Source organism: Echinops telfairi, unplaced genomic scaffold (assembly GCF_000313985.2).
Source record: "Echinops telfairi isolate 266 unplaced genomic scaffold, ASM31398v2 ScPeMD7_7469;HRSCAF=8507_1, whole genome shotgun sequence".
Classification (NCBI taxonomy): domain Eukaryota; kingdom Metazoa; phylum Chordata; class Mammalia; order Afrosoricida; family Tenrecidae; genus Echinops; species Echinops telfairi.
Window position 1 is genome coordinate 49,998,145 of NW_022111373.1, and position 22,674 is coordinate 50,020,818.

The window sequence follows — 22,674 nt, forward strand, 5'->3', positions numbered from 1 at the left end:
GCCGGAAGGAGAGCTCTGGCACGTGAGCCCTTCAGCGCCAGTTCCTGGAGAAAAATTGCTACCTTGCTTTCCTGGATGCTGGCAAGCCGATCCAGGGGCGTTTAAAAACCCAGCACAGTTGAACAAAGAAGCAAAACGTTCATGAAGAATATTTTTGGTCTTTTACTAAATTTCGTTTCTTAAAGGGCAGAGATTTTCTTCTACTTCTGTCTTCGGACACACAGAATGTGGGGAGTGTCAATGCTCATCCGATTAATTTGTTGCCTCGGTTGTCCTTTGATTTGTTTTAAAATAAGCCACGGTGCCGGAGTCGCCCTTTCAAGTGGGGAGGGAAAGCACCCAGAGCGCTTTCTGGGCAGAGAGCGATGCACGTGGGAATCGTTAGATTCATTTAAGGAAATGGAATCCGAATGCGTTCCTCAGTCAAGGAGGCTGGGCAAACAGCATTTTGTAATTAAATCTGCCATTCATTTCAGACGAGGTGTTCATCTGGCCATCGTTGTGATTTGTTTTTTATTTTCTCTCCTAGAAGGAAATGAATTCCATAACAACAACAATTTTTTTATTTCCGTTTCTCTGTTTCACATTTCAAGTCAAAAACAATAACTAAAGGTTTGAAGTAAGGTGCGCGCTCAGTTGGCAGGTCTCCGCCTAGCGGGCCCTTGGCTGTTCTCCAATGCAGACTTGTGGCCGCACCGCGCCCGTTTGGGGCACAGGGAGTCTCCACGCCCTGGGACACAGTCCCACTGCCTCTCTCGGCTTACCTTCTGTTTTTTGTATTTGTGTAACACCCCATTTCTCTGCAACTCGTGCATCACCACCAAGGATTGTGAACTGGAAGGACAGCTCCTTCCAGAAAGTGTTTGCGACCACGTGACCGTCCCTCCCAGGCGGTCTCCAAAGAAATCGCGCTTGGTTTTAAGATGGCTTTTGGCAGGCTCTGAACCTGAGTGCTAAGGCCTCAATGTGTTGTTGTTGTTGCTGTTAGTTGCTGTCCGGTCACCCCTGGCGCATGACAACCCCTTGCCTAAAGGAACAAAACCGGTCTCGCACCATCCTCGTGATCAGGTGTGGATCGGCCCGTGCGATCTGCAGGGTCTTTCACCTGCAAGCTTTCTTTAGCGACTCCCGGGTCTTTCAGTCTCAGAGTTGGAGCGCTCCTGAAACCCTTTCAGCATCATAACCCCATGGGAACCTCCGCTGACCGGCTGCGGATGGTGGCCCAGGGCGAGGGCCAGCCTTCAAGATGAATCTGGGCTTCCTCAAGGAGGCAAGGACCTCCCATTGACCAGCCACTGCTCCCAGCTCCTCCAGTCACCGGAGCCCAATCTACTTGTCGACCAGGGCCGCCTGCGCTCTCTTCATCCACGGAGTAGTGGGAGAGGCAGTTGAGTCTTCCAGGCAATAGGCACTGTGTTCAAATCCCCAAGCAGACTCGCTGCCATCACTGATGCTGACCCCCACACCCAGCAGGGCAGGGAAGGACTCCCTGTGAGTTTCTGAGACTGGCACCCTACTGGAGCAGAAAACCCAGTCTTTCTCCCAGGGAGTGGCTGGTGCTTTCCAGCTGCTCAGCTTGTGAGGGACATGTGTTCTTCATAGCAAGTAGGGATGTTACTTATAGGTGAGGAGGAAACTGAGGCTTGTGGGTGTCCAAGATCACATAATTGATCAAAGCAGATTCAAATTCTGTCTCCCAACCCTTCATCTTTTAGCTTTGACGAGATGTGGCCTCTCGGAAGTGTTATGTTAACATTTTTTTACATGAACATTTTTTTTGTAATAGTTGTACCAGCTGAGAAAACAGAAAGGGGCTAGCAAGCAATTTACAATTATTTTCAAATCTCAGGAAAGGGCATGGAGCCCATTGAACACATACATCTATGCAGTGAATGGCCACAACCAGCCATCAGGTATGTGACAAGAAAGTACAGAGGGAAAGGGTTTTTCTAAGACGAGGGCAAACTGGTCCAAGGCAGAGTAGGCTATACAAGAAGGAGACACTGAGTGAGGTGGAGCCCAGGCGGGAACCACATCAGGACGGCTCAGGCTGAAGTGCAGGGTACAGGGAACCGTTGCAGTTAATGGTGATCCCAGATTAGTTCTCGAAGTCTGTAGTCTTCTGTTGCCCCAGGGAAACCCCTGTATTGACATCTGTTGGAGGTGTACTTCCTGATACTTAAATTAGGATGATTACCACTGTTTCTCAGCACGGATCCACTCGACATCCAGGCAAAATGCAAGATTTGTGAACGTCAAACAAACATGTCTGTGGGGAGAAACCACTTCACTGACTGAAGGCCCAAATCAAGGCAAACTGAGTGCTTACAATGCTTACATTCATTGCCATGGGAGCCAGGAGCATGCCTTGGTATCTAGCAAGGACTTACAGAGTGGTATGTTAGATTTCATTAATATTTTCCTCAAGTTTTATCCTGAAAACAATGAGATGGAGCCTTTCCTAACATTGCACAGTGGGAATCACATTTCTCACATACTTGAGGTACATTAACTCTTCCATTTGGGTACGCATTCTTCTGCATGAAAGGTTTTATTTCATCAGAGAAGTGAATCCTTCACTTCAAAGAGAAGTACGGTTTTACCCTTTAGAAAAGCTCGGCCAGGCTAAAGAGCTATTGAAAACATCTTAGTAATCAGGCCACATGCAACGTGACAGCAAAAATCCTCAAGAGTCACGTATTTCCTCCAGCCCGTGCTTTTGAGTGTAGCCATTTGAAATCTAGAAACTTGGTGATACAGTTATAGTTTTTTTAATTTCAAAAAAAGCAGTGCAGTACCATGTAAAAGGTGCAGGCCCCTGGGCCGTAAAATCCCTACCAGTATCGCATTGCTCATGGCCACATAAAGTGTGCCTGAAGGAATATGCTTTTAAACACAACCACAACAACGACATAAATAAGCACACCCGATTGCTCACTGGGTCACTCTGTCTTAATTAACAACAATTTGAGCTCTTCATATTTTAGCAACTAAACTATGGGATGTCCTTTCTGAAGCCCATCCAAAGGCTAATTCCACTTTATTTAGTACAAGGTGCAACTGTTTTATTTGCCCTTACATTAAGAAAAAATCCGATTTCTCATCTGCCACCAGTGACATTAGGAACCCTCATGGCCCTCATGGGTTACTAACCGAAAGACAGGCAGTTCAAACCCACCCACGGCTGGGCAGGAGAAAGATGTGTGCTCTCCTGTAGAGTTAGAGTCCCTGAAACTTCAGGGAGTGTTTTTACTGTCTGAGAGGGTCACCTGAGAGGAAAGTGACTATATGGTAGTGGATTGGATTTGGTTTTATCATTGACATAAGCACAGTTTGTTTTCCCCTTTTTTCTGGAAGTATACACTTGTCACCCCCAGAGGAAATGTTCCCAAATAGGGGGGGGAAGGTGAATTTTGACCTATAAATGGCCATATCTGTCCTAATACATTTATTTCTCATAGGTAAATAAGATTTAGTAAACCAAAAGAAAATATGAGAGCCATCCATTCTGCCACAAAGCTAGCACTTCAGTGGTCCCCTGTCTCCGCTCACAGCAGAAGTCACAGCCTGGTCCTGCACCAACCTCTCAATGTGGCTGTGTTCCAGCCCCTTATTGCAGCCACTGTGTCAATCCATCTCACTGAGGGGCTCTCTCTCTCTCTCTCTTCCTCATGGTCCTCTACTTTATCAAGGCTGGTGTCATGTTCCAGGAACTGGTCCCTCCCAAAAACGTATCCAAAGTATGTGAAAAGAAGTCTTGCCATTCTCGCTTCCCAGCCCAAGGAGCGTTCTGACTGTACTTCTTTGCTCATCCTCCTGGCAGTCTGTGGAGCACTTGGTGTTCTTTGCCAGCACTGCAATTCAAAGACATCACTCCTTCTTTAGTCCTCCTTATTCATTGTCCAGCTTGAGCATGCGTTTGCTAACCTGAACTCAATTTTAACAACTTCTGAAACTCATGTGTTAAGTTACAGCCCATAATAGGTTACAGCTGCATAAGAGTGAGTTTCTAAGTTATGATTTTTCTGTTTAAATGATACGGTTTTACTGATTATGTGCTACAGATTGATTTAAGAAATGTAAGACAACTTTAGGGGCCTTTCATAAAAGAATCTTCTTTCTTTAATACGGTTCATATTGAAGTTTTAACCCTAAAGGCTCTTGTTTCTTTTCCTCCATGTTCAAACACCATGTAAGTTTAGTCTGCCAAGGTAGTTAAAACAATCCTATTTGAAGAGAAAAAGAACACAAAGGAACCCTATTGAAAGCTTAAATAGTAACACAATAGGCAATTATTTCTCACCCTGTAGTTCTCCGTATTTGCTCTCTGTTCTCCATGGAATGCTGTTTGAATCATGGTTTTGCTCACCCACCCACCCCCGCCCCCTTTCCTTTTCTTTGCTGAGCTGATGATCCGTTGTTCCCTATTTTAATCTCATCCCTGTAGGCAGCAGCTGTGGGAGCCCAACATTTAGGCACCACTCCCCTGCCACTCATGGTCTGAACTATTTGGTTCACATTACTCTCATGTGTCTTCACCCGCGTGTTTCCATTCACCCCAAAATTGTCAGAGCCTTCCCTCTAACACCCAAGTTTCCTCCACAGGGCCAGGCACCTAGCAGGTGCACAACCGACCTCCATCATATATGTATATGTATTTGTATGTATGTATGTATGTATGTATATAATTGGCCGGCTTGCTCCCATACAAATAGTGGGGAGGATTTTTCCTTGTCAAGTGTTCTCCTTTATGTTGAGAAAAGCGGCGCCGGGACTGTTCTAAGCCATCATCCACTGACACCTTAATTCCAGGCTAATTATACACAGGGTTAGGTTGACAGGCAGATGAGCAGATGGAGGCAGAAGGAGCTCTGAAGATGAAAGCAGCCACCGCCGGCAGCCTCCTCAGAGCGTTGTTGGGGGCACGTTAGCCTTGGCAGAACAATCCAGAATCAGCCATACGCCACACTGGCACAGAGATCCCCACAGGGATCCGCAGCATCCCCCCTCCTCTGGGGCGCTACTTGGGCTCTTTAGTGCTTTGTCCGAGGCCTCTGTTAGGCGTTGCGGGCGGAGAGGGGGTGTACATAGAATGGCTGCACCCACAGAAGGGGTGGTATGAGCCTCAAGCCACATTCGCACAGATTGCACCATTTTCACTCGACAGAACTAGCCAGCCAAGCAACCGGTCTGAGGGATGTTGTTTGGTTGCCTTGAATCAATGGTCCTACAAAGTTGCTCAAATACACCAGTGTAACACCAGCGTCGGGTAGAACATGGGAGAGATGTGCGCCCCTTACTGGTGAAATCAGTTACTGCAGGTTGCGAGTGGGTGTGGCTTTTGTGATGGGATGACTTTTTTAATGGGTCTGTGTGGTTTTCTCTTTCTCCTACATACTATTTCCCACTCTTCTTCTGGAAAAATAAACGTTACCCTGTGCATCGATGAAACCATCTCATCCTTCCCAATACGGAGTTTAGGTATCCTCATTTCTCCCCACGTGATGCACCGCCCAGCCATTTTTAAATTCTAAAGATGAAAATTCGGTGGTAACCACAAAGAGTGGATCCGTTTTACACATTTGGGAGAATTTCCTGAGAGGCCAACTCTGTAAAACAACGTGAAGGGCGATAATTCCCTCAGGAAAGTGTCCGCAGTGGGAAGTGGGAGTGAGAAAAGAGAAGAAAGAGCGAGAGGGCAGGATAAACACCCTGGAGTTTTCCAGCTGCTGGAGGAGGGAGGCCCTGAGTCCTGGGTTATTTTTAAAGGACAGGACAGTCCTTTGGGAACAAAGCAAGTCGCCATGCTGTCTCCATCCTGCTGTGTGACTGTGGCTACGTTTGAGGGTTTGCACAAAAGATAGAGGGGCCCAAGATCCCTTTATGTGGCACGGTGCACACAAGCTGGGTCCCCAAGATTCCATGAGCCTGGTGAGAACACGGCAACGGCTAAGGCTGGTCATAACCGTGGTTCTGTTGGTCAGCACCCTAGCCTGCAGCCACACAGCTTAGGACCCCCAGGCACCTCAGGCTACTGCCCATTTTGAAGGAACAGTGAATGAGCACCAAACCTTGCACTTTGTCCCTGAAACTAAGTGAGGGTCGTTTTCCTGCTTTTCCTCAACAAAAAGCAAACTGTACATGATCGAATTGCTGGAACAGAAAATTACTAATTAAATTTATTTTAAAATATCACCTGCTAAGCCTAATTTGATTAAGTTATATAAAAGCATTATATAACATAAATCCATCTGTTCAGAGGCAGAAACTCAATTTGAAAATATGGCACTCGTCTTGAAAGTCTCTTAATGATTTATTTTTAAACGGTAACCTTTTAAATTTGTCTTTAGTTTTTTGGCAAGAGATATTGTACTGAGATAGAAATTTCCTTATGTAAGGCATAAAGAAAGTGGCTGGGTTTTGCTTTGTTTTATAGAATTATAATGGACTTTTAAGATCCCTTTTTTGTTGGCAAATTACTCTCAGAATTCTAAACAGAGTGTATTTCATGTTAGGTAATTGAACTGAGCAATAAATTCCATTGTTTCTGCTTTCCTGAAGCATGAGCAGTCATCAACCACTACTTCAAAATAAAATAATTCCTCTTTGTAGATTTTGCTAAAGGTCAACATCTGTCTTAGTTATCTTGGGCTACTAAAACAGAAATGCCATAAGTGGGTGATGTTAACAAGCAGAAATTTATTCTCTCACCATTTAGAAGTTCAAATTCACAGCACCCGCTCTAGGGGAACACTTTCTACCTCTGTTGGCTCATAGTTTAGGAAGGTCCTCATCACTGTTCACCATCAAGAAGGCCTGCATGCCCTATAGATCTCCACATGTCTTGGAACCAATCTTTTTCCCTGGTTCTAGAAACTTCTCAGTGCAGAGACCTTAGGCTCGAAGGACACACCACTCCACGTTCTTGCTAGTAGGACGTTTCTCGGATCCCTGCTCCCTTCTCTCTCTTTTCAGCTCTTGTAAGATAAAAAAGGGGGTGAGGCCACACTCCAAGGAAACTCCCCTTAGATCAGTCCAGGGGCGTCACAAGACACTCTTACTCTGCTTATTGGTTATTAGATCAGATCACGTCATGGGGGACCATCGCTGTATATCATCTCACTGCGAAACCACTGAAATCATGGCCCAAGCAACTTGATAACTAGTGTTTGGGGTTCCATTCAATCTAGGGGAGCATCTGCTCTGCTAGCAAGTGAAAGATGGGGGCAAAAGCCCATTGTTAAAAACCAGATACGTCAAAAAACAAGTGGAACAGAATATATTTATTGTGAGTAGATATGATTCAAATCAGGTAGTGTCACCTGAACAGGTCAGGAGATGCTTCAAACAGGACAGTAAAAGCGGGTTATATACATATGATTGTTATCTTAATTTATCAAGATATAGCATCAAAGCACCGGGCAATTTACTTATGCTCACCAATATCATGCTATACACCCTAAAACAACTTCTGGTTAGACCCTAGAGTTCTTGCTTCACACAATTGTCTGAAAGAACTCAATGCCTAAGGCCAGATGTGTCCACTAAGCTGCTTACTAAGCTATTGTTGCATCTGGAGCTTATTCTAGGGGCTCAATTCTTTCAAGGTTCAAAGGTTACCCTTATGGGTGAGTGGGTCACCCCAATTTCATTGACCCCAAAATTTGGAGTCCAGGAGAATCTTTTCTTTCTTTTTTTTCCAGGAGAATCTTAACAGTTTTGTTGCCATGTTTTCCATTCTTGAGATATGTAGACTTTCAATCATTTATTCTCTGGCTACTATGAAGCCTTGACTTTACTAGTGGATGATATCACATGAGGGCTTTCATTTCCATCACGGAGTCTTCAAAAATGCTGGAAATAAATTAAATAGCACAGTGTGTTCAATTAGAGAATTTTCAGACTTGTAGACTTATTTTTAGAATATTTAATGATATGGTTTCCAATCCATGAACCGTTTCGGCAACACAGTATAAAAGCATATTATTATGCCTTTTTCTTTCTTCCTTCCCCCTTCTAACCACAAAGAGCAGCTAACACTCTCGTCCTTATGATGTGTAAAGCCCTGTTCTAAGCATGTCCCATTTTAAGCCTTATTGCATTGCTTTGGCACAGGTGATCAAGCAACTGGACTGGATGGGATAGTACTTAGGTGCTACATTTTACCGATGAGGAAACAAAGACACAAAGGTGTCTAGCAACTGGTGAATGGTAAAGACAGGATTCAAACCTAGGTTGTCTGCCTGCAGAGTTCGTGCTTATAATCACCAAGTTTTTCCCAGGGACAAGAGTGGAAAGACAAGATAGAGTAAGGATTTTATGTTGTAGAAATTAATATCTATATATTTGAGACTTCTGCTACAATGTACAAACGCTGGGGCATTTGAAGTCTTCACGTTCCCAGATTTTCCATATGAAATTAAGCATGTCCACAGCATCCAATCAGTAAAAATGAAAATATGCTTGGCAAGTTCTAATGTTTAGAATCAAATTCTCAGTGTTTAATTACAGTGGTCTTCTCTGATGGAGGAGCATGCTATTTTCAGGCTTCAGAGGGTGCAATCTCACTTCATCTGGTACTCACTTTTCATGGGTTTTCAGCCTAAGCTTGTCGGCCTTGGGCCTGCCAACTAATGAAGCCCTGTTATCCTCATCATTCCACCAACAGCAGCAATTGAGGTGGATCTCTCAGGCACCCGTTGTTTTTGCTAGGAGCCACCAAGTTGGTACTGACCCATAGCAACCCTGGATGCAACATCCTCACAGTTGCACTGATGTTTGAGCCCATTGTTGCAGCCACTGTGTCAAACCTTCTTGTCAAGGGTCTTCTCTTGTTCACTGCCCCTCTACTTCCCCAAGTATGATGTCCTTCTCCTGAGATTGACCAGTTTCTCTCGATAACACGTCGAAAGTACTGGAGCCCAAGTCTTCCCATCCTTGCTTCTAATTAGCATTCTGGCTGTACTTCTTCCAAGACAGATCGGTTTGTTTTTCTGGTGGTCCATGGGACTTAGACACTGTTTTTTCCTCATGATTTCAGCCCACACTCATCTACTTTTCCTCTGGCAGGAATTTTATAACTTTAAAATTAAATATTACTTTCCAATGGTCTTTGTTTTACAGTATAGCACTCTACTATTTGTCCACTCATTGTATCATGAATCGACTATTTCTTAAACCTAAGTAAGGGTAAATCTTCACAGGCAGAGGTCTCTCTTGACCTTCTTTATGGCTCCATGCGACGGAGGGAGGGTGGACACAAAAGCCTGGACCACATCCTGGTTGACTCTGATGTTGCCTTCCAAAGACTCCAGAAATTACTTTTAAATACTTTTCAACAGGGTGCTGCAGACACTCACCACAGATGAACTAGAATCAGCTCTCTAAGATATCCCCGTTCAGGGTCTTCATTCTTCCTGGTCCCTCGGAGGGAGAACCCAAACAAAGAAGTCTGATCCCGCTTTCTCTTGCCACACCTGCCCCAGCATTTGTGGTTGGAGCACACCTGCAGCATCACGCCCATGTCAGGGCATCCGGTGGTCCATATGTGAAACCTTCTGTTCAAGAGGGTAGTCTTGAATTCTTCGGGAATCTACCGACGTCACGTCCATAAGTCCTCAAACGTATTTGGCCTCCTGCCCATTTTTCAGGAAAAAAATAACAATTACTCAATGCCCACCTGGCAATGCAGAATTTTTGAACTACAGTTTATAAGCCCAGGATAAAGTATAGGTATCTGTTTTTTCAGCCCCCTACCCCAGCCCCTCGATAATTCCAGCTCACACTCCCCTGCCCCCCTCTGCAGGAGCAGTATCATGCAGTCTGGGAAATAATGTATACTTCAATTGACTCCAACTGTTCAGATTATGTTGCATTTTCTGAAGTAAAGTCAACGACTGCTTCGCAGTAAATAGCCCAACTTAGGGTACCCAGGAGGCACCAGAACCAACTGAGTCCCTGTGCTGCCAGAGCTCATCTGCCAGACAGAGAAGGCACGCCCAAGCTCCAGAGTTAAGTAACAGAAAACTGTGCTCCCGAAGATGAATGATTCCCACAAGTCCCACACTCCTCGGGCCAGAAGGAAGTCCAGACCAGTCTGACTTGATAAATTTAGACAGGAGCACCACGTCCATTTTATTAGCATGGTTTACAGAAGATTAAGTGCTAAGACACAAGGTCACTAATGGAATAAAAGCTCCAAAAAGCAGGTCCATGTGGGCTGAAGTGGGCGAGTACAGCATGATGGAGGAGGTGGGATTTCCCCTGGAGAGTGGGAGTCAACGGGATGGATGGAGAGGAGAAGCAACACTCAATGTAGGAACAAAGGCATGGATCAGAAATACCTGCCGCATGTCTGGGAGCGAGCAAAGAGCCTCTCCTGGCTGCTGCAGAGAGAGGATTTCTGCTGAAAAGAGTCTCTGGAGGGAGGGCTAGGGTGCTCCACTTTGTCTAGTGTCTTATCAGTCATCTGCCTCTGTAAAAACTCCGGTGCTGAATGTTATCAGCTTGGAAGATGCTTGAGAAAGGGGAAGGTGAAATCCTCGTTTATATAACACGTGTTTGGGGATTTCGTAACCTCTCTGAAAACTTTGGCGGCACATTCTAGGCCACTATATTCCAAAACGCGGCGTGCTAATGTCTGCACAACTGCATTGCAAATCGCATTGTTGTTGTTACACAACATCTACAAGCTGATAGCATAAGCTCCACTTAAGCCTGAGAAAGCAATTCGAAGCAGTGAGACGGATTAAGAGGCATTATCTGCCAAGTCAATTCAGTGGTACTTTGCTTTCCGGACTCTCGGATGTTATAAGCAGACATGGGGTCAACAAAAGAAACTGGATTTCATGCTGTTTCTCCTAGGATTTCTCAATATTCTCTCCTAATTCATCTTACATCCCCAATCCCAGCTATTTGATACTCTATTTCTTTATAATACTTTCACCAATTAGACTTCATTGCTGAGATAGTTAAGGTTTATTGTGCCAATCTGGCCGATAAACACATGTGGGGTTAACTGAAGGGCAGAGGGATAAATGGCTCAGTGAGCCTCGCTTTTCTAGTTCTTGGGTCTCTTGCTTTGTGATGGTCGGATCAGGGTGCAGCTGCCTCTGCCAGTTCCCTGCTTCAGCTGGCAAGGCTCACTTCCTGCAAGACACCCCTGAGGAGAAGCCACATGGACCTACCCCGATGCAGCCCTGGGTGCTGGAGCACCCATGTGGAGACCCCCGCCAGTGCTGAGATCCTTATACACTCACTAACTCAGCTTTCCTCCTGCAGTCGGTGTCATTGCGTGTGTTTTGTGAGTTTGAGGAGGACTTTGTAGATTGGTATCAGATATGTGGACTAATGTTGGACTTACAGGCTTGGGCAGCACTGGGTTTGGATGCTTTTTGAATGTACACTTACCCTTTACATAAAACTCTCTCTAATACTTAAGAGATTCTGTGGATGCCTTTCCCTAGTTTACCCAGACTAACACAGTTGCCTTGACAAAGGTCAGGCCAAGAGAGGACCTGTGAGAGCCAGGAGGGCTGCCCAGCTCAGCTTGTCCGGGACTCCCTCCGCAGCCAGAGTTGTTAAGTGTCTGCCTTTCCTGGGTCTCAGCTGAGGATTTGAGAGTGGCCTCCTGTTCAGAGTCCAGGTTCATTCTGAATGAACAATTTATCTTCCCTGATCGTGAGTGAAGCCCTTTCGCGTTAGTATCCATTGAGACACAATAGACAAGTTTCCAAAGGCACGGCATTCAGGAAATTTGGGGAGAAAAATGCATGACCAAAAATAACATGGTGCGCATCCTGAAGTGACCAAACTTGGGCCATAATCAGGCATTTAGACTGGCCCTGGCTTGTCCTCAGGGCCCTCTCTCTGCCCAGAGACCTGCTCCAAACTCTTTGAAGGGGCCCCCAATTAAAAAAAACAACGAAAAAGGCCACTCTGTCACAGGCCCTGCAGAGGCAGACAACGAACTGGTGGACACTGACGACGCGGCTCTGAATCAGAGCAAAGTGCTGGCTGGAGATGGACCGTCAGCATGTCTGTTCACGTGAACACAGACTTTACATTCAGGGGAGGGACAGTTTCGGATTGGAAACACGTTGTCTTAGGGTATTCTTGAGAAACAGAACTAAAAAAATTACATAAAAAGTGGAGGAGAGAGTATCTGTCCCTGGTTGGCACAAATGGTTAAGTGCTTGACCATTAACTAGAAGCTTGGCAATTCAAACCCACCCGGATTCATCTAAGAACAAAGGCCTAGCGACCGTCTTCCCAAATGTCACAACCTTGAAAACCCTTTGGCATGATTCCACTCCGCAACTGGAAGCGTCCCGTGAGTCGGAACTGACTCAAGAACGACTGGCACTGGAGACATATATGTATATGTACATGTAAATGTATGCGTGTGTGTCTGTATATATGTACACACATACATATGTATATAGGTTTGCAAAAGTTCACGGAAACATTAGTTGTTGTTGTTGTTGTTAGGTGCCATCGAGTCCGTTCCCACCCACAGCAACTCCAGGCACAACAGAGGGAACCACCGCTCGGTCCTGCGCCATCCTCACGGTTTTCCCCATGCCTCAGCCCATTGTTGCAGCCACGTGTCAATCCATGTCCTTGAGGGGCTTCCTCTCCTTCCCTGTCCTCTACCAAATACGATGTCCTTCTCCAAGGACTGGTCTCTCCTGACAACGTGTCCAAAGTAAGTCTTGCCATCTTTGCCTCTAAGGAGCACTCTGGCCTTAATTCTGCCAAACATAGATCGGTAGGCCCTTTAGCACTCCATGGAACTTTCGGTTTTCTTCTTCAGTACCACAATCCAAATGCATTGATTCTTCTTCGGGTTTCTTTATTCAATGGCCAAAAATTTAGTTATCTTTTAATTCAATTTTCCCGTGAACTTTTTGAAGCCTGTTATTTTAAGAAATGGTAAACCAAGCCAAACTCATTACCATTGAGTCAATGCTGCCTCAGAGTGACCCCTGTGGGTTTCTGAGGCTGTAACTGTTTACACGAGTAAAAAGCCCAGTCTTTCTTCCACGCAGCTGCTGGTGGTTTTGAACCACTATACCACCAGGGTTCCCAAGAAATTGTAAGGTGGTGGTAAATTCAGAATATGTAGGCCAGGGAACAGGCTGGTGATGTTTCTCTTATGTCTGGAAATCCATAGGTCAGGTGATATTCAAATGGAAGCATGTGTTAGTTCGGGTGGTCGAGAGAAACAAATTCATGGACACTCATATATGTATAAGAAATAGCTTTAAATACAATTTTCAATTGTATATTGAGAAACATTCCAGCCCAGTCCAGAGCAAGTCCATAAGCCCAATATTAGCCCATCTGTCCAGTACTAGTCCATAAATCTCTCTTTAGACTCATGCAGCCATGCAATAATGCTGAATGCAGGAAGATCACAGGCCACTGGGTGGAGAGTCTTGTAGATTCAGTGGTGGTGGAAGGATCTCAGTGCAGGCGTGGGTCTCTACATGGCTCCTCCAGCTCCAGGGCTCTGGCTCCATCAGTGTCTCCATGTGGTTTGTCAACAGGAATGTCTCGCAGGGAGTGTGTGTCCCGCCTCCAGCAACCTATTTATCTCCTTAGCATCTCCAAATGAGGTCATCAAGCTGGGACCTGATTGACAGGCTAAACTCCATCCTTTCACTCTTAATAGTCTCAAGTTGACAACAGATTATGTAACTACCACAAGGCATCTATTCAGTAAGTTGGAGTTACAGATCCAGAGCTCAGGAGAATGATTTGAGAACTGTAGGTGGATATTGTGGTAGATGGAAGAGTCTCATGAAAAGTAGCATGAGGGTTGGTCAGTGAACGAAATAACCACGAGACTGAGAATACATAATTCAAGGGATTGACACATATTCAGGAAGAAATACTATCAGAAATGCCTACAGAGATGCAAATTTCTAAAAAGAAATTAATGGAGTAAGAGGAAAAATAAATAAGGATGGAAAATAAGGAATTGGTGATATTTGCCCAAGTAATCCCCGTGGAATACTGTAGCAGGAACCTAGCTCATGATGAGTTACAGAGTAAGTAATGGCTGAGTTACTCAGAAGCAAAGGGGTGGACTGCCCAATCCGCAAAGCAAGCACAGCTGACTTGTTTACTTATTAACCTGTAGTGAACAATTTCAGGTGGGTCACATCAAAGACAAGGTGGAGTCGTGTGAAAATACTCACTAAGGATTATTCAGTGAGCACACATAAACCCATGCATCATGTGTTTACTGGGTACTTGAGGAAATCAATGGTGTGGGGACCAACTTCACACCTGTCCAAGGCTGATTGGCACAAGACAGAAGTCAGACAAGCCTCCACCCTCCATCCTTCATTATCCTATTCTGACACCAACATCCTGCCCACCCCACTCTACTTTCTTCTAGGTTTGATAGTTCCTTGATGTGGCCACACAAAACTCACAGAGAATACTCATGAGATGGGGCATTTTTAGGGAAGCTAACAGTTACAAGAGCCCCGGTGGCACAGTAGTTATGTGTTGGGTTGAGAATTGCAAGGTCAGCAATTCGAAAGCACCAACGCCTGGGCTGGAGAAAGACCAGGCTTTCTACTCCCCTCTTAAAGAGTTACAGTCTTGGATACTCATGAGGGCAGTTCTCCCCTGTCCTAGAGATTTGCTGTGACTCGGCATTGACTCCATAGCAGTGAGTTTGATTGTTTGGGTTTTTTAGCAGGTTACCAAATGTTAAAGACACAGCTCTTTTATCTACAATGCCTTTCTCAGCCATGCTTGCAGGCATCTCTCTGGTCTGGACCTATCTGGTAGGTAGGAAGCCTGCCTACCACTCTGCTTCAGAGTTTCCGCATGGGTCCTCTGCTCTGTCTCATGATCTCAGGGCTGCAGCGTCAGCCACTTTGGAGAAAGGTCTTGCAATGCACTCTACTTGTCTCTTGATGATCACAGGATTCTTCTCACAGCTCCTGAGGTGGCTCACGCTTATACACCTAGTGGAATGGGAAAAAGCAACAATCTCTGAGTTAGAGTCTGCGCTACCTAGTTACATATTACAAATAACGTGGATAGAAGAACCATAGTGAGTATTTTTGCTTCACCGTAGTGCTCTATTCTTGACAGGGATTGTAAATTTTAAAAGAGGCTTTGACTCTGAAGGAAGGTGCTGAAGGGTTGGGAGAGAGACCGATTCCAACCATACCTCAAAGGAGAAGCATTTATGTGGTGGGAAAATATGAATTGTTCACTACTGAAAAGTAAGCACAAAGAAACTCACGCGTACCTTGTTTGTTGGGTGCCCTGACATGAACCAGGAAGTCGAGACAGTCGATCCTTTCCCAGATCCTGGCTATAATTGGGAAACTACGTGTTCTAAGGATGAGTGCTCTGCTTCATTGACGGATGTGACTGATTCATTCACTCGTTGTCTTCAGCATGCGTATGATTGGTGGGATGGATTGAGCAAAGAGGAAACGTTGAAAAGTAGAAGATCAAGCGAATGCCTCACGGAAGAGGCTCTGGAGAAGTAGCACAAGTCATGTGATCCTGTGGTTGCTGTTGGGTGCCCTCAAGTCAGTTCTTGACTCGCAGACGCCCTGTGTGCAACCGAAGGACCACAGCCCGGTTGGGCGCCTTCTCCGACTGCTGTCATGTCGCAGCCACGCGTCGGTCCATCCTGTGGAGAGTCTTCCTCTTTTTCGCTGTCCTCTACTCCACCAAGCACGATGTGTTTTCCCCGGGGCTGCTGCCTCCTAATAACATCCACAGTACACGAGGTGATGGTCTTCAGGAGCAGTCTGGCTGTACCTCTTTCAAGACAAATATGTTTGTTCTCCCGACAGCACATAATTTCAAGATTCTTGCCGGCACCGGCATTCAAATGCATGGATTCTTCTTTGGTCTTCTACACTGAGCATTCAGCTTTCACATGCGTCTGAGGCGACTGAAAATACTATGGCTTGGAGCAGAAAATATGGAGTTAGGCTCTGCGATAGATGGGTTCCTGGAGGCAGGGATGAATATTGCACACTTAGTTTCCCCAGTTGATGCAATAACGTGGAAGGCAGGGTCCGCTGCTGAGCACTGGAGATTCCATCACAGCTGGAGACGGTTTGCTAAGGCCCATCCCCAACCGTGGCTGAGTCTCTTCCCTAGGGTTTTACTTACTGCTTACATTTGTCTTAACGCTGCCCCTGAGCATTGTGGATACCGTGTCAACATAAAGAAGGAGCGTGTGTTCATAAAAAGGCATTCTCCACCCGACTGATCTTTGGATTTCCAAACAGCAAGCTGGACTTCTTCCCACTGCACTCCATTCATCTGGTCTTCTAGGCAACAAGAGGAGACAGAGACAGAAAGATGGATGGTGTGTGCGCGTGTGCACATATTGTGCTCTTGAGGGGCGATGACACGCATAGGGCCGCAGAAATCATTGCATGTTGCAGAATGAAAAATTTGCAAGTCACTGCTTTCATTCATGAAGAAAGTTTACTCAGTACTTACCTCTGAATCCTTTAATCCAGATGGCTTCACGTAGCAAAATTCTGCTGTTCATCCTACCCAGATAACCCTGAGTCCCTATCGCTCTGCTCCGATTCTGAGCCAAACATCATTCAGCAATGAGTTAAAAGTAGGAAGAGAATGGCTCTTGTTGACTAGCCAGGCATTAGTCCACTGGCTTCGGTTGCAGGACACCTCCACTGAATTCTGAAGATCAACTTCGACTACAAATGCTTGTTTTGGGGGGTGGGAGGAGAAGGAGGAATGAGTATCAATGGGTATAAAATAGTGTTTTCAATGTTTTTGAATTAATGAAAAAGCTATCATAAGCAATTCTCAACCTGATACCTCAACATGTATTTCACGAGTGAATTCATTATTCCCATAGTCTTCTACTGCTCTGTAGAGGCAAGGATGGCCATACTTCGTCTTATTGTCAGGAGAGACCAGTCCCTGAAAAAGAACCTTATGTTGGGTAAGGTAGAGGGGCAGTGAAAAAGAGGAAGGCCCTTGAGTTAGTTAATTGTGTCAACCTGGCCGATAATCACATGTGGGGCTAATTAAAAGGCAGAGGGATAAATGGGTGGTGAGCCTCGCCTTTCTAGTTCTTGGGTCTCTTGTTTTGTGATGGCCGCACCAGGGTGCAGCTGCCTTAGCAGTTCCCTGCTTCAGCTTGCAAGATTGACTTCCTACAAGACATCCCCAAGGAGAAGCCACATGGACCTATCCCTATGCAGCCCTGGGTGCTGGAGCAGCCGTGTGGAGACCCCTGCTAGTGCTGAGATGCTTATTCGTTGACTGACTCAGCTTTCCTCCTGCAGTCGGCATCACTGCCTCTGTTTTGGGAGGTGGAGGACTTTGTGGACTGGTGTTGGGTTAATGGGTTAATGTTGGACTTGTGGGCTTGGGCAGCATTGGGTTGGGATGTTTTCATGATGCACACTTTCTTTACATAAAACTCTCTTACACATGAGTTGCTGAGGATTTGTTTCTCCAAGTACCCAGACTAATACAGCCCTCAACAAGACGGACTGACAGAGTGGCTGCAGCCATGGGCTCAGGCGCAGGAACAATTGCAAGGACGGCACAGAAGCGTGCAGTGTTCTGGGTCTGTGGTGTGTAGTGTTGCTATGGGGCAGAACTGACTCATGGCGCGCAACCACTATGGCCCCTAACCAACAACAGTCTTCCGTTTTCAATGTCTCCCCCCAAACATTTCAACCTGGATGACTGCACTGCTCTTCTTTCATGACAGAGCCTGCCAGCCAATCCTTAGGAGTGTGGAGACCTTGCCCGAGCCATATGCCTGTCTTAGGGATGCGATGCAGTTGAGAAGGAAGTCGTGTGAAGTTTTACCTCAAGGTATCATAGGCCAGCATTCAGAAGCACATCCATGACTGTTCCTAGGGGACTAGAAAGGGGCAGAGACACTGTGAAATGTGATGGAAAGAAAAGGATCCGCTTAATCTGGAACGTGGGGCACATGAGGAAGCTCAGTGGGCTTACTTGAATGTGCAGATAAGACACCTGTTTCAAGGTGGCTTAAGGACAAACCAGATGTGTTGGGTCAGACCATTGCAGCCTCCATCAAGGATCCTGGATTGGGAACAGCTGGGGTTTGGGGCTCTGACTGTGTCATCAGAACTTAGTTCTTCTCTTTTCCCTGTCACGAGCCTTCTCTTTGTTGGCTTTCTTCTCATCCGGGTTTCCCTCTGTTTCACCAGTGCCACGCTTAGCACCTATGCTTCCGGGACTCATGGGTGGGGGTGGGGGTGGGGAGAATAAAGCTCTTTCAGTATTTGCAACAAAAGTCTTGGATTTATTGTCTCTAAATGTCTTGGCTTTGATCAAATCCGCCTATCCTCAGAGACTATATGGTTGAAAGAGAGGTGGTTCTTCAATGAAAATCTTTGTGTTCTTTCCATGGGGCTGGGATGGGGGGGATTCCTGAGTGGTGGCAACAGTATTTCACTCAACTGCTAAATGGGAGGATGGAAATTCGAGTCCACACAGTGGTGCCCTGGCAGAAAGGCCAGAAATCTACATCCGAAAAGCCAGTGCTTGCAAGCTCCCTGGAGCACAGTTCCACCCAGACACCCACAGGGGCAGCTTCAAGCAACTGGTTTCGTTGTTGCTGCTGTTGACCCTTGATGAGATAGGTGGGGAATGGCAAGTAGGCCAAAGAACAGAAGCGCTCCACTGCTTTCCGGTCTGTGCCGAGCTCTCCCGGGGATGAGGAGCTGAGCGTTTCTAAAGCAGCAGGCCTCTGTCAGATCTCAGCGCAGTCCCCAAAAGGACCTTAGCGCAGCAGAACCAGGCAGCCAGGATGTGCCGTGTCCTAGGCCCATCCACATGTTCAGACTAGAAAGAACCAGAAGAGTAGCTGTCAGGAATTCTGTACAAGAAATTCCTACATTAGGCAGAGCTTTGCCTACGTGACCTGTAAGGTCCCTTTTGACTCTATAATTCTATTATCCTTGTTCATTTCCACAATTCAATTTGCAGCACAGGATAAACAAACCAACCTAATTTGATCTGGAACTTCTGCGGGCTATCACAGGTCGGTTAATCTGAAACATCTGGCTAGAGCCATTACTGTGTTTTCTGAAGTCATCTAGCTGACTTGTCCTGGAGACGAGCTCCCTGTTCCTCGTTCCACTCAGGCTCTCTTCTAGGCTAGTCCCACGGTCGCTTTTCATTCTCCCGTCCACTGGGTGGAGGGAGATGGAATGGATTTTCCTCTTGCTGCCCTTCTCCTCTTAAATCGTATCATATGTGAGTCCCAATTAAATCACATTACTTCCGTTCCGATTTGGCTTTTACACAGCAGGTCTTAAGTCTCAGAAAGAGGAGACGGGGTCATGGACGACCGCAGCTCTGGAGGAAAAGCACCAAGGCAAATTTTCAAAGAAGGAAGAGGGAACTCGTAACCGTGTGATATTAAAACCAAATCTGTAAAGTAAATTTAACTCGTGACAATGTTATTAGGACGGGGCTGCCTAAACCATGTGCATTTCACCGATGAAGAAACATGCATGCGTGTGCTACAACATGGTAGCCTTCTTTCCCCCCCGCCAGGCACGTCTGTCCCACACTCCGCTTCCCCTGCAAGCGAATTGGTCCAGCATCCAGCCAGCAAATGGAATTTTGCCAGCCGGGCGTGTCAGCCTTAGTAACTGATGACTTCTCTTGTGTTTTTCAGTGAACGTGGTGTCGATGTTACAGGAATTCTGGGAAAGTAAGCAGCAGCAGAGGGCTGCCTTCCCAAGTGAAGGTGTGGTGGTCTACGAGTCCCTGCCGTCTCCGGGACCGCCCTTTGTGAGTTACGTGACCCTCCCGGGAGGGAGCTGCTTTGGCAACTTTCAGGTAGGAGGCAACGGCCAATCGGCCAGTGAAAGTGCACTGCGCGAAAACCGCCCATCTTTTCACAGAATGGCAACATGAAACATTTTCTGCGATAAAATGAAATATGTGGTGCTGCCTTCCATTGTAGACAATGAAAATCTGATCAGGAGTTCCTCGTTTTTAAGTGTTTTCGCTCAGGAAGGATGTTGTTGTGTGCGGCATCCTCTGCTTTCTCTCTGGGCTCTCGTGTCCATGGAAATGGCTACCCAAACCTCACGGACACTAGTCATGAGTAAAGGGTTCACTCAGAAAGTCGAGAACTGGTCATGTGAGCGAAAAATGCTCAGGGTACAATTGCTTTCAGGGCATGTTATACAATTGTTCAGTTCTGCTAATAAATGCCCATCAGGGCCGATCACTCCACCATAAGCCTCAGTGATCAAGCAGACCACTCGAGCTCCATGTGCCAGAAACGCAGCTCCCTGAATGGAGCACCCAGCGGCACCCACTTCATAAGACAGCCTCCTGCAAAGCACGCAGCCTTACTTGCTGTGGGCTGGGAAGTCCACCACGCTGATCCATGCTCCGGCTCCTGGTCTGCTGCTGCTCCCCTGATGTGACAGCTGTTGTCTGGGTCCAGGAGGTTTGTTGTGCAGGGATCTCAAGTCCAGAGGATGCACCCTACTCCTGAACCTTGTCTGGTAATGCAATCCCTCCTCCTGCATCTCAGGGGGTCCCATTTCATGTAGAGCAGGATGACATTCCAGCTCACAATTACTCACAAGTGTTTAGCTTTCAGATTTCCTCAGCTTTGCTATTAGGGACAATACCCATGGGATTAGTTGGCAGTCAGTCACATGAGCTAGGGATTCCAAGTATTGGTGTTATAGTTCTTTAAGACTGGTAGTGGTTAGCTCATTATTATGTTTATACATGAGATGGGGTGTCAATGAGGATACACTTATTGTTGTGCAGCTACTCAAGCAAAATATTGGCCCACACAGATCATCGACATCTGGCTACCTGGTGTGCAACGAGCAGCCAATGAATGACTAGGAAATGTCAAACACTGGGCTGAGGAAAATCCTTACCCTGAGGAAATCAGTGTACTAAAAACACAGTAATTACACTAAGTTATAGGAGAGAGTCGATGACGCCACACAGGAAGGAACTTACCAGTCGTCTTTCTAAGTACCCCTCTAATACAGTACATGAGCTCTCACTTTTCAGTAATGGCGGAGATGCTGGATTTATAGCTTGTGGACACTGTGACCTCATAAGCAATCACGTTTTCCTCTTAGCTGTAACAACCGAGACGGCCAGGACCACATTTTCAATTTAGCTCATGGTTGTATAAGCATAAGGAACCTAATGTCATGTACTTTTTAACGGCATATATATTATTTTATGTTTATACTTTTATTCTCCCTTGGAGCTTAAGTTGCCTCGTCCCTCATTTTACCTTGTTGCATGTCAGGATATAAATTTATTTTGCCTCAAGTCCCTTTTGGAGGGGATGTATAATTTAATAAATAAACTCACAAACCTATGCCCCAGGGAGAGCAGAGAAAGACCCATCTGGAGAACAGAGGTGAGTCGAGACTCGCAGTGAAGAGTGTCTTGCCAGTCAGAGAAAAGAGACAAGCCATTCTAGGCTTAAGAAATGATGTGTTCAAAGGCACAGAACAACAGGAAGCCACGAACTCTTCCAGAACCTGAGAGCCTGAGTGTGTATCTATGCAGTAGGGAAACCTGGGGAGGTGACAAGCGATTGCATTATACTGCAAGAGACCTCCATGCCTCATAAAGAGCAACAGGCTTGATTCGACATAAAATCAGAACCACATTAGGATTTTGAACAGGAGACTGGTCTATTCAAATGGTCTTCAGAATGATCACTGGAGCAATAGTCTGAGGATGTGATAGAGCTACAGGGAACTCATAGCCCAGGTGCCAACAGGAAGGTGAGAAATAAATGCCCAAGGAGGTGAGCTGTGTGGACAATGCGTTGAAGAGGTAAAGGTGAAAGAACTTCACTCAGTACTGGACTTGGATGATGTCTCCCTTCTGCCTTTGGAGTCCCCCTAGGCAGAGACGTGCAGTAGACTACGAAATGTAGTTCCAGGCTGGTTCCTATATTTCTGCACATTTTCACTTGCCTGAAGCTATGCTGTGTCTAGGGAAAAGATGTAGCATCAGAAGAGGAAGGAGAGTGTTCTTAAGAACAATCTGTTTTTGTGAAAAGAAAATTTGCTTAAGAAGTCTGAGGCTTGACCGAGAAGAGCTAAAGAGCCAGAAGAGATTGATGGAGCTCACGGGGGCCCAGTGAGATGTGCTCATGTCTTTTGATCCATGCAGAGGTCTTGGTGACCTTCAGAGGAGCAGTGGCAGTGGATAAACATGGGATGCAATCAGGTTACAGAAAGTGAGAGGGCAAGAGGGGACTTAGAAGTGGAGACCAAACCATACTCACTACCATGGGAACGATTCCTAATGTGTTAGACCGGGTTGATTAGAGAAACAAATCCAGGGACTTACATATACATGTGTGTGTGTGTGTAAAAGAGAGCTTCATATCAAGATGTAATGATGTATCAAACAAACATCCCGGCCCAGTCCATAGCAAGTCCATAAATCCGATACTACTCCATAAGTCCAATACTAGTCCATCAATCCTTCTTCAGACGCATGCAGCCACACACAGTGACGTAGAATGCAGGAAGATCACAGGCCAGTGGGTGCAAAGTCTTGTAGATTGATGGCGGTAGACACATCTCCAGGGCTCTGGCTGCCATGAGCATGGCTCGAAGTGGCTCGTCCAAAGAAGGGGAAGGG

General features: G+C 46.0%; 1 protein-coding gene across 1 annotated transcript in view; it reads left to right on the forward strand.

Moving 5' to 3' along the window:
- Positions 1-22,674, forward strand: part of LIX1 (limb and CNS expressed 1) — a 64,791-nt gene that overhangs the window by 2,411 nt on the left and 39,706 nt on the right. The window contains exon 2 of the mRNA XM_004703473.2: positions 19,697-19,860. Within this exon, the coding sequence (XP_004703530.1) occupies positions 19,697-19,860 (164 nt within the window). The remainder of the gene's footprint in view (positions 1-19,696; positions 19,861-22,674) is intronic.